Source organism: Spermophilus citellus (genome assembly GCF_964194105.1).
Source record: "Spermophilus citellus genome assembly, chromosome: 7".
Lineage (NCBI taxonomy): Eukaryota > Metazoa > Chordata > Mammalia > Rodentia > Sciuridae > Spermophilus > Spermophilus citellus.
In genome coordinates, this window is record NC_138188.1 from 45,477,236 (window position 1) to 45,489,388 (window position 12,153).

The 12,153-nt window shown below is 35.2% G+C and overlaps 1 protein-coding gene across 8 annotated transcripts in view; it reads right to left on the reverse strand.

The window, feature by feature from the left end:
* Window positions 1-639: 639 nt before the first annotated feature.
* HLTF (helicase like transcription factor) overlaps window positions 640-12,153 on the reverse strand; it is a 48,464-nt gene continuing 36,950 nt past the window's right edge. For 3 of the 8 annotated variants that reach the window (XM_081302582.1, XM_081302579.1, XM_081302576.1), the window contains exons 20-25: window positions 11,945-12,135; window positions 10,418-10,543; window positions 9,891-10,003; window positions 9,267-9,447; window positions 5,543-5,623; window positions 640-2,787 (exon numbers count right to left, since the gene is read on the reverse strand). In XM_081302582.1, the coding sequence (XP_081158708.1) occupies window positions 2,635-2,787; window positions 5,543-5,623; window positions 9,267-9,447; window positions 9,891-10,003; window positions 10,418-10,543; window positions 11,945-12,135 (845 nt within the window). In that variant the 3' untranslated portion in view covers window positions 640-2,634. The remainder of the gene's footprint in view (window positions 2,788-5,542; window positions 5,624-9,266; window positions 9,448-9,890; window positions 10,004-10,417; window positions 10,544-11,944; window positions 12,136-12,153) is intronic. The other 5 variants (XM_081302583.1, XM_081302581.1, XM_081302580.1 and 2 more) reach the window with 3 other exon arrangements.

Here is a 12,153-nt window from a genome sequence, read left to right on the forward strand (position 1 = left end):
ATTAAAGTGAGTTATCATGAGTCAAACATCAAATCTGTCCTCATGATGTTTATGACTCTCATCTAAATGCTAGTGAGAAGAACTCTGACAAGCAAATCAAGTAGGAAAAAAAACACGTCTTCAACATTCCCCAGCATAAAAACTTTCAGTCTAAGGATAATCTCATAGGTATTCATGGCATTCTTTTCTTGATTTAACTATTTCCAGCCTAGAGTTGCAGTTTTGAGGGCAAAATATCTTCAATAATTTACAGTACTATGTGTACTTACAGGTATTGTCACAACTCCTTTTCTTCTTCAGATGAGGTAATTAATCGGGACCAGTGTTTTACATCAGGCATTTTAAATTTGATATACAGTCTAATTTTGGAACAAGAATATTTGGGGGGGGGGGGCGTTTACCAGGGATTGAACCCAGGGGCACTTAATCACTGAACCACATCCCTAGCCCTTGCATGGCCTGAACAAAAATTGTAACCAGTTCAACTGAGCAGAATTTAAAAAGGTGGAAACAGGAATAAATTACTCTCACAGTACTTCCTACGCACTATCAATAAAAATTATATAAACACTTCATATAAATGAGATTTAATGACATTTTATTCAATGAGAAAATAGTCATCAAAACTATGACACCAAGTAAGCTAATCAATTTTTGATATTTTTATTAATTTTAAATGTAAAACAAAATCCAGTTGGAACCACGATTGGAAATACAATGTTTACAATATATTTCTAAAGCTATTATTCTATGTAATAATAAAACAATTAACAGCATAGCATAATGTGAAGTTTTCATTCCAGTGGTTTATATATTTTCTTAGGATGAATTAAATTTTTTTTTAAAATTTAACACCACTTAATTGAACTATACAAAAACAAAACAAAACAAAAAACATTTTTTAAATGACTTGCCAAACATCATTTATGAATGTGTTTAAAAAAAAATAGTTCCTCACTGTGCAGACGAAGCCGCGCTGCCTCTGCCTTCACCATCAAGAGGAGCAGTCTGGGGGATTCCCCCCACTAAGAATTATTTATACTTGATTCTACTGGGGTACTGGCACACACAACCCACCTGCCACATTTAATCAGAGTCTGATCCACCTGATTTTGTGTAATGCTAGAGCTAGCAGGTAAGGAACTTCCCTGGACTCCTAGCAGACCAACCCAAGTCATTACTCCACTACTGTCTCAGCAGAACCTCTCAGTCTTGATGAAGTCAGTCCTCTGCCTCACCTCTGAGAAAAGGGACTGGGGGGATTCTTGCTGGCTGATCCATTGCTACTCTAGACACAGGGAGGGGAGGGCTTAGCCGGCAGGTATTGGTGCACATCTCAGGTGTGTCCCCTGTGACCCCATATTGCTCTCATCTCTAACACTGTTAGTAAGAGTAGGTGTTCTTAAGTCTGTATCAAACATGATGCATCTCTTAACTATGGTAATTTCTTCTTTGGACTGAAAAAAAAAAAACCCTTAAGGAAATAAAACCACTGAATACGTAAACCTGACTGCGCAACCTCTAGTTTATTTATTTTAAATGACTTGAGTCACCTAGAATTCTGTGGCAACTACTGTGAGTTTGCTTATTAATGTAAAAAAGTAAGAAAAATGTAAGGATGAATTACTGAAGTTCCAAAATCAAATTCTGATTTTAAACACACATAACAAAGAAATTTTACATTCAGGATTAAGATGTCTTTAAGAGTTGAGACGAGTTTGGAGGTCATCCAGCCCAACTTCCATCCAGACATCACGCCTCTCACATATAGTAGTCTTCTGAATTATAAAAATTTATAGTTATTTCCAAAAAAAAGGCTAGATAAATAAAAAGTACTATTTATAGAAATATCTATTTATATTCCATAATTTAAATATTCAAATCAAATTGGGTAAAACTGCTTCCCTCTCAGCCCCAGACTGTATTTACACCCTGTGTATCAAATTACATTTAAACAATGAAGTAGTACTAATTGACAAAAATGGAGAAAATAAGTATTGTAACATAGTCCCTAATTTTTTCATGAACATAAAATTGCAAGTCACATGTGAATTATATCTCAATGAAGCTGTAAAAAAAAAAAAATGCAAGCAACTTGGACTTTGGTCTCTCATTAAGGTTTGGTTTTGGAATGCAAATTGTGGTTTTTCAAAGTCAAAATCAATCTCTTACAGTCTGTATATATGTATATATTAATCATTTACAAGGACTGGGGATCCACGCATCACCAATCAAGAGGCTCTGGTGAATAACCAAATGTGTCCAACATAGAAAACAAGTCTTTACTGGTCAAAAGTATAAAAGGTTTGACCTTATTGGAAATATGAAAAAGCTGAGTACTTGGAAGATATATGAAAATACTCAGCATAGACACTATGAAAAGTTGAATAACAAAGTAACTTTTTTTCCAAAAAATTATTTTAGGCCACAGTATGTAACGGAACTTATTGCTATTTGAAGTATCATTAAAAATAGGTTCATATAAGAGATTATGTGTCAGTAACACCTCTTTACTAATATAAAATAGGCCCCTTTTAGAAGGCATACTCTAGAGCTCATTCCTAAATCTCTGTAATGTTTCTCATTTTCAAAACTTAGTATCTGATCAAACTGACCTTACTAAAATCCCAAAAATTATAAATCAATTAGAGTTCGGATTTCATTAATTTTAGCTTGTTTCATTTCATTAGCATTCGATTTTTTTGTTCCAAAAGCTCCAGCTGCAAGTTCTCTTTTTGTGTTTTGTATTTTCAGCATATTTTCTTCAACAGAATCCTTCACAATGAACTTCCAAAAAAAAAAAAAAAAAAAGAAATTGGTTAAGTACTTTTAAAGTAATAAAGTAATATTTAAAATCTTTAATAATAACCCCTATTAGGAACATCAAATGAACTACTGTCAAGACTCATCATGAAGGATAAACATGATAACAAGACTGCCCACTAAAAACAAATTCCCAGACATGATGAGAATGGTGGTATATTACAAAAGGATTTGTAATCTTATTATGCAGCTTTCAGAAAATGTGCAGTAATTTCTAGAAAACTGTTCAGCTCCTTATTCTTTCTCAATATGCCACAAGAACACTTAGAACGGACGCAGGAGCACTAGAGCTATGCTCTGCTCTCCTCTACCACCGGGCAAGGTTGTCTCATATGAGGACTATAGCCCTCGGGACACAGGTGACATCTGACAACCCTATCAACAGATGAGAAAGAAGGAAAAAAACAACCTACAACTATATAAGCAAATCTGTCTCAACTAGAATAAAAGCAAAATGAATTTAACCTTATCCTAAAAAAGTTGTGAGAGAAATTTCTAGAAAGCTAAGAATGAGTCCTTATCCAGTATTAATTCATAACATTAAGCAAACAGGGAAGGGAAAAAGATCTCAACAGATGCTCTTAAGAAGCATCTGATAAAATTCAACATTTATTTCTGATTAAAAAAAAAACTGACTTAGTCTAGGAATAAGAGACATACTCGGGCTGGGGATGTGGCTCAAGCGGTAGCGCGCTCGCCTGGCATGCGTGCGGCCCGGGTTCGATCCTCAGCACCACATACCAACAAAGATGTTGTGTCCGCCGAGAACTAAAAAATAAATATTAAAAATTCTCTCTCTCTCTCTCTCCTTCCTCTCTCACTCTCTCAAAAAAAAAAAAAAAAAAAAAAAAAAGAGACATACTCAACCTTATTAAGGAAACTATTAAAAATTTACTAACAAAAACATTTAATATAAAACAAAGTATTTCCAACAAAAACAGGAGCAAGTCAAGTGCAGAAGTACCAGTTACTACAATAATGAAAGAAGCTGTATTATAAAACTTTACTGGAATATGTAAGAGCTAAATAAATGAAGAAACTATGTTCCTATAGGGAAATACTCATTACTGCTAATGAAGAAATTAAATAAATTATTACCAATAATTCCTGACCCTAAGTGTAAGAGTAGTAAAAGGAACAAACAATGTGATTTTTCAAATGAAGGGTAATGAGAACACTCTACCCTTTCAGGAACCAAAACATACTTGGAAAAAACCAACAATGTTATAAAACTAATATTGTCTTGAGAACAGGAAGAGATCAATGGAACAGAATGGTCTAGATATAGACCTACATATACATTTCATATTATTAGGAAAAAAAGACTTAAAAAAAGAAAAGTGACCATACAATTTTTTTTTTTTAAATTTGGAAAAAGAAAAAAATTAGACCCAATGTCACCCAATACAAATCTTCCCAAAAAATCTGAAATAAGTAGAGAATAGTTTTTAAAATCTAAAGATAAAACCTTCTTTTCCAAAAAGACCTTAAAACCTAGAAACTATAAAAAAGGCTGACAGGTTTTAACTCATAAAAATTTTAAAGCTTTTTCATGACGACAAAAGGATCATAAGGTTTAGAGCAGGCAAGAAAGAGCCTGGGATAAGCCATTTCTAACATACATCACCAATAACTTAGAATGTACAAAGGTGTCCTTCATATTGTAAGACTACATTCATGCTGTAACTGAAAACTAGCAAATATATAAACAAGCAATCCACAGAAAAACTATTAATGAATAGAAATGTGAATATGTTCAAGGTCTTAGGTAAATGCAAATCAGAAGGGCACTTTTTTGACCATAACATGAGCAAAAATTTCTACCAGTCTCATACATTATAAAGTCTCTTTCGACAACAACTTGACAGCTGTCAAATAAAAATTCTAAATCCAGAATTCTAGTTTTCTTAACCTATACTGAAGAAGTACTCATATATATGTACAAAAATGTATGCACAACAGTGCTCATCATAGCATTATTTTTATCATAAAAAAGTGGACTAAATATTTAATATTCAGGTTTTAGGTCGGGGTTTTAGGTTTGCTCAGAGGTAGAGTGCTCGCCTACCATGTGTGGGGCACTGGGTTAGATCCCCAGCAACATATACAAATAAAATATTGTGTCCACCTATAACTAAAAAATAAATATTAAAAAAATATTTAATATTCAGGTTTTAAAAAGGAATCAAATTCACAGAGACAAAGTAAAATGCTGGTTGCCAGTAGGGCAGGAGGGAGAAATGGGGAGCTGTGGCTTGAAGAGAGCAGGTTTTCAATTTGAGATGACAGCAGCATTTTGGGGATGGCTGCATGACCACCTGGTGTGCATGTGCTTACTGCAACTGAATGGCACAGGTACAGTCATGGCTGAAGTGTCAGAATGTGCTGTGTGTATTTCACCACACTAAAATGTGTTGAACCAAATGGACTTACACAGTATAGTGTTTAAGAAAAAAGAATATGTTGCAGAATAATAAAGTATGATCCTGTTTATCTTTGAAGTAAATTTTTTAAAAGTTGAGATAGATACTAAATAAAAAATGCATTTAAGTACAGGGAACAGCATATTCTAAAAATTCATGGAGGAGAAGAGACTGAGTTTTGCTCTCCATAATTTGACTTCTATCACAATAATGTATTCATGTTATTACTTGCGTAATTAAAAAAAAAAAAAAACACATTCGCCTCATCTTAAAAAACAGGTGATTCAGAAACTCACTTTAGTGATGATAACTTCTTGCTTCTGGCCAAGTCTGTGGCACCTGTCAAAGCACTGGTCCTCGGCAGCAGGATTCCAGGCCTACAGAACAGGATTGGCTTTAGTATTGGGCTGCCGGGTGAGTTATGCTTAGCTCTTTCATTTCAGCAACATGCACCATCTTTTTCTGACTGAATTCATAATGCTGACACTGCAAATGTACTGAAGGAAAAAAATCCACTTCCCCAATCACTCTGCTGAGAGGCAGGCATTCTCCTGTGTCACCTCACTCCACTTCTTTTTTTTTTTATAAATTTTTTTTTATTGGTTGTTCACAACATTACAAAGCTCTTGACATATCATACTTCATACATTAGATTGAAGTGGGTTATGAACCCCCAATTTTACCCCAAATGCAGATTGCAGAATCACATCGGTTACACATCCACAATCTCACTCCACTTCTAATACTGGCTGAGTATCTCTTCGCTGAAATGCCTGGGACCATAAGTGTTTCAGATTTTAGTATTTCAGATCTGGGAATATTTGCAAAGGCTTTAATGGTTGAGCATCCCCGAACCAAAATTCTGAGATCCAAAATGCTCAAATCCAAAACTTTTTTGAGTGTTGTCCTCAAAAAGAGTCCAACTTCAGAGCACTTCAGATGTTTCAGATTAAGGGTACTCAACCTGCACCCTAAATACATGGCTTAGCATGGACGTCAGCACCTAATTAATCAAGTAATTTCTGATTTTTTCACTTTAAAGTGGGTCAAAGTATAAAAGTTTATACATTCTCTTAGATGACAATTTATAATAGATGCAATTCTTGGGTCCATTTATGAAAATGTTTTCTCACCCTCTGCTAGTCTTTGGTTCTTTTACTTTGCTCTATTCAGGAAACAAAAATACAACAACAACAAAAAAAGATCCCTAAAAACTGCTTAAGATTTTTGATAAGGTTTTCTATAACTGACAAATCAGTTTGACTTCTGGTTAACACCAACGTAATAAAAACGTAATAAAAACGTAATAAAAACACTGCTTAAGCTGAAAAAGAAAATGATGATGTAATGAAATGGAGGAAATATCCAAAAAGATGGAGGTCTGTAATCTAGAAAGAGAGTAGTCAACTGGTTTTTAAATAGAATTACGAATTATCAAGATAAGGATCACCAGGATTGAAATTGAAAACAGGGTATTTTTGGGGAAAGGTACATTATACAGCAAATTATCAGCCGAAAACTAAAACAATATCAGATGTATATATAGATGACAGTTTTACAATATGATTTATACTTAGGCTAACTGTTCCTTTCTTTTTTAAGTTCCCTAGGGATCTGAGGAAAAGGATGGTTTTGCTCTTGAGTTGTAATTTGAATTTGGGATTCTTTTTCAGTGTGGAAGTTAAATTTAAGGACACACTTAGCTTACGATTTTCTAGAACTGATAGGTATGATATTATCTGAATATTTTGTATTTCACAGACACATTTTAAAATTGTTACACACAAAGACACCAAGTCAAATATCTTGCTGTTGCACCTATTTTATCTAGCAACCTAAAGACAAGCTGGCAACATATATCTAATGTGACTATCAGAAATCCAAACTGATAGCTCCCATTCCCACATGCAGTGATTACGTAAATAAATAGTCTCACCAGAAGCTTATAATGGACACTATATACCACCCCTCTTACACAATGTTTGCATGAAAAGGTAAAAGATTTTCACAAATTTTTTAATTGAATTTTGTCTTCCTGGGATTTGATTTTTGTTTTAAAGTTAGAAACATTTGTCTGTCCTTTGGTTGTTTTGTTTTTGCTGAACTGGGAGCTGAACTCAAGGGCATTTTACCACTGAGCTCTACCTCCAACCCTATTTATTTTTTATTCTGAGACAGGGTCTCACCAAGTTGTCCAGGCTGCCCTCAAACTTGCAATTCTCCTGCTGCAGCCTCCCAAGTTGCTGAGATTATAGATATGTGCTGCACATAGGCCAGAGAGTGTTTTTTAAAAGTATAACTGGTAATAGAGTGTGGTGGTGCACACCTATAATCACAGCAGCTCAGGAGGCTGAGGTAGGAGGATCACACAAGTTCAAAACTAGCCTCAGCAAGTTATCAGCCCCTAAGCAACTTAGTGAGACCCTGTCTCAAAATAAAATATAAAAATGGGTAGGGATGTGGTTCAGTAGTTAAGCATTCCTTGGTTCAATCACCGGTATCAAAAAAACCTTTATAATAATAAGTACTCTATTAATAACCTGTTCCTTATCTAGTACTAAGATTATATAAATAAGACAAAATAATTTGGGAATTTGTTCTAGAAAATTAAGATTTTTACGTAAGTACTGCATTAATATCGAACAATCTATAGTTATGGTGACTTTTTTGATACCAGGGGTTGAACCCATGGGCACTTAACCACTGAGCTACATCCCATCCTTTTTTATATTTTACTTTGTGACAGGGTCTCACAAAGTAGCTGAGGCTGGCTTTGAATTCATAATTCTCCTGCCTCAACCTTCCAAGCTGCTGGGATTACAGGCATGTGCCACTGCCCGTCGAAGCTTTAGTATGGCTAAGAATTAGTCCAAATGCAATTTAAAACCTCTGTCCTCAGACTGAAGAGGTCTTATATAATAACCATAAAACTCTTTTAAGATTTAAAACTTTACTCTAAAGCACTAAGGCAAATACAAACCTCTGCCAGCCACAATATGTGCCTATGAAAGCCTACATATGACTGGCTGGAATCTTACTGTGAAGGTCACCCTCAGTTGAGGGAAAAGAGGAAAAAAGCTTTGGTACACAGGTGCATGAATCAACTAAAACCTCATCAGAAAAAAAGATGTGTAAGGTTCGTACACACAGTGAGCCTGCAGTTCAGACACCAGGTGAGACCACATTCTGCATCTCACAACACATAGCACAGGGCCGTCTGCAGCCCACACAGCACACGGCACAAACCAGGATCACATCAGTTCAGCCCCGTGTGTGTTCAGAATGTGCTACTGTGTGGACACCACCCCAGCCCGGCACTCAGACTTTAGCTTCCTTCCACCTCTAGGTCCGAAATGTACGTCCACAAGTGACTGCACAACATTAGGCAACTTCCTACAAACACTCCATTAGTTATTTCTCCAGTTGTGATCCTGACCACCTGAGTTGCCTGTGATCAATGTTAAGAATGCAGATTCCTGAGTCTTACCCAAGACCTCTTCAATCTGAGGACAGAGGTCTTAAACTGCAGTTGGACTAATTCTTGGCCAATACTAAAGTTTTAAGATCACTATCACATAACAGGCGTCAGACTCCCATTGCCTGTACCACACCTTGACACTAAGCAGGGCCTCATCTCTCACAGGCTGAATGGACCGCTTACGTGTTCAGTTAGTAGGTATTTTTATTCTGCACACAGAAGAGAAGCAGAATAGTACCACATAACAGTACTTAAGAACACACACTGTGACTCTGGTGTTCCCTACTGTTAGCTGTGTGAAGCTGGGCAGTTTACTTCTCTCCTTCAGTTCCCTCATCTATAAAATAAGGATGTTATTTCCCTCATAAGAATGTCGTGGGGATTTTAGTTAACATATGTAAATCCCTTAAGAGAAAGCCCCCAACATACACATTTACTAAGCTATTATCTATTTCTAAAGTCTGCCTCAGAATCTTCATAATAATAAATATGAAGTATCTGCAAAAGAGTTTGTCTTTTGAAAAGCCTATAAAACTACTCACTGGATCCATTAAAAATACCCGAGAAGCTGCACAAAGATTCAAACCAACTCCCCCTGCTTTTAAGGACAGCAGCATGATAGTTGGAGAGCCTGCTTCAGTGTTCTGGAAACACTGAATGGACTCAGCTCTTTTCTTCTGGGCCATGGAACCATCCAGACGAGTGAACACAAATCCAGAAGCTCTAATAGAGACAAGGAGAGAAGTAACTCTTACTTTATTAAAAAAAAAAAAAAAAAAAAAAAAAAAAGTTAAATAGTAGTTCAATCAATTCTTTCACTAATGTATATATGTGTCTACTTATTCTTGCAGTACTGGGGATCCAACCCAAGGCCTTACACATGCTAGGCAAGTGCCCTCCCACTGAGCTACATCTCCAACCCTAACTTACCTTAACAAACACTACAGAGGACCTACTAATATGCCAGCCACTGTGTTTTCTAATAAATTAGGGATCTGATCTTTTGAATCCTATGCTGCCACAAAACAGTCTTTTTTGTGACTCTGAACATCACTTCTGACAGATAAAATGACTAAAACTGGCAAAACATTAGATATTTTTCTTTGATTCAAATCAATAAAAGTATATTAAATCCTTTGAGTCAAAGTGAAAAGCACTGAACTCACTTAAGTGGTGTTTCTATTAGAGACAGGAACGTTGTAAACTGAGAAACAACTAAACTTTTTATGTTTGGATTCTTCTTTCTTAAGTCAATCAAAGCATGCATTAGAGCATTAATCTGAAAAAAAAATTAAGATACCCATTAGATTCCACTTTTAAATGGCAAAATAAACCCCACATTCTTAAAATTTTTATCCTGTGATTGTACATATTAATAGGATTCAGTTTATTTCTGTACATACATATAATATGCACTGATCAAATTCCAAAATGTTGTCCAAAAAAGGTCCTGCCATGTTACTTAACTAAAAGGCAAAATGAGACTAAATTTTTTGAAAAAACTAAAAGAATACTACAATAAACTGAAACCCTTTCTCTCTCCTCTGAAATTCACCACATAAAGTAAGCAAAAAATCAGTAACCAGAAAAAGGAAATTCAAAAGACATGATTAAAAGTAGAATGACTGTTTGTTACATGATGTGTAATCTCTTACATAAAAAATACTCAAATATCTGTACACGTGTACTTTACCTTTGAACTGGATGTCCATTCCATATTGGACTTTTTCTCACTGTCACATGCCAATTCTTCTGGAGGACATTCTAATAAATTGTCTCCATGTATATCATTTCTGCATAAAGGGCATTTAGCATGTGGCTGTTTAAGAACAAAATAAGGGCCACACTGGTTAGAGGAAAAGAAATATAAATTTGCCTAAACATTTTAATAGATGACAGACTCTGTATCTCTTGTGGCCAGCACTTTATTGAGCCAGATTCAGTCACCTAAGGTAGATCTGTACATGCTGAGCTCCAGCCAGCATGTACAGATGGAAGGGCTCATGGCATGGGATGAAGAAAGAGGACAGCGAGAGTGTGTGGCCTAGGGCTGGGCTGGGGCTCAGCGGCAGAGCACTCGCTTCGCATGTATGAGGCCCTGGGCTCAATCCTCAGCACCACATAGAAATAAATCAACAAAGTAAAGTATTTGTCCATCTACAACTAAAAAATAAACATTAAAAAAAAAAAAGTATGTGGTCTTGACTGGCAACAAGAGCTTGAAATGCTAAATACCACATCATCTGCAGGCAATTCTCATGACACCTTATACAGCTGTCCAGATCTGCCAACCACTATCAGGTTTGTTCAAAGCAACATCTGTTGTCTGTTATACTAAGACCTGCTAGTAAAATTAGATTATATCTTAAATACCTAGATACAAATTCTACTGCAATAAGAAAAGTTTCTGAAACTGAAACTCTTAGAAATCAGTATGCTAGAGTTACCTCTTGGGAGAAGGAAGATGGCAAAGGATTGGGAGGAGATACATGGATGTATTTACCTTATGATAATTATAATTCTCTAACTGTACAACTGTAATTTATCCACTTTTTTTCTAAATGTATTCTACATGTCAAATCAAAATGTTTAAGAAAATTTGCACTAGCTGCAGGACTGCTTAAAAAGATTATTCTACCTCAAAAAAATTTACCACACAGAAGTATTTACATCTACATTACCCAATATGATGGCAAATAACCACATGTGTCAATTAAGCTTTTTAAATGAGCCAAATTGAGGTGATAGGTGTATACAATACCACCAGAATTTGAACATCTAGTTAAAAATAATGTAATATATCACATTTTTATTTTAGATATACTGGATAAAAGTGTATTATTGAAATAAATTTCATGTTTTTTTCACAAAAAAAATATGGCTGCTATAAAATGGAAATTATCTTTCAGCCTTTCCTCATCAGTATATTTATTAGCAATGATCTAAACAGTACACAGAACTAGGATTACTGTCTGTAAAAAAGTGCCTCCAAAAAAAAAAATGTGTGTGTGTGTGTATATATATATATATAATAGTTAAAAGGGAATAACAATGAGAAATAAATCATCTATGAAGATACTGAAATAATTAATCATCGAAAAGGTCATTATTAAATATAAGTCGAAACTTCTATTTCCTTGGAACTGGGTTTCCATTACACTAAAGAAAGAGTAGGCACCACTCCATACAACAGTGATCCTATACTGAACAAAATACTTACCTGCTCATTCTGAATGACCTGACAAATACAAGGTTTACAAAACACATGTGCACAATGTGTTATCACAGGAACTGTTAAAGAATCCAAGCAAATTGCACATTCTTCATCTGAACCTGAGCTCAGAATTAACTTCATCTTCCTTATTAACTTCTTTCTCAATTCTTCAGGTGTATCATTTCCTAGAGAAAAGGCTGAAAAATTAATTTCAG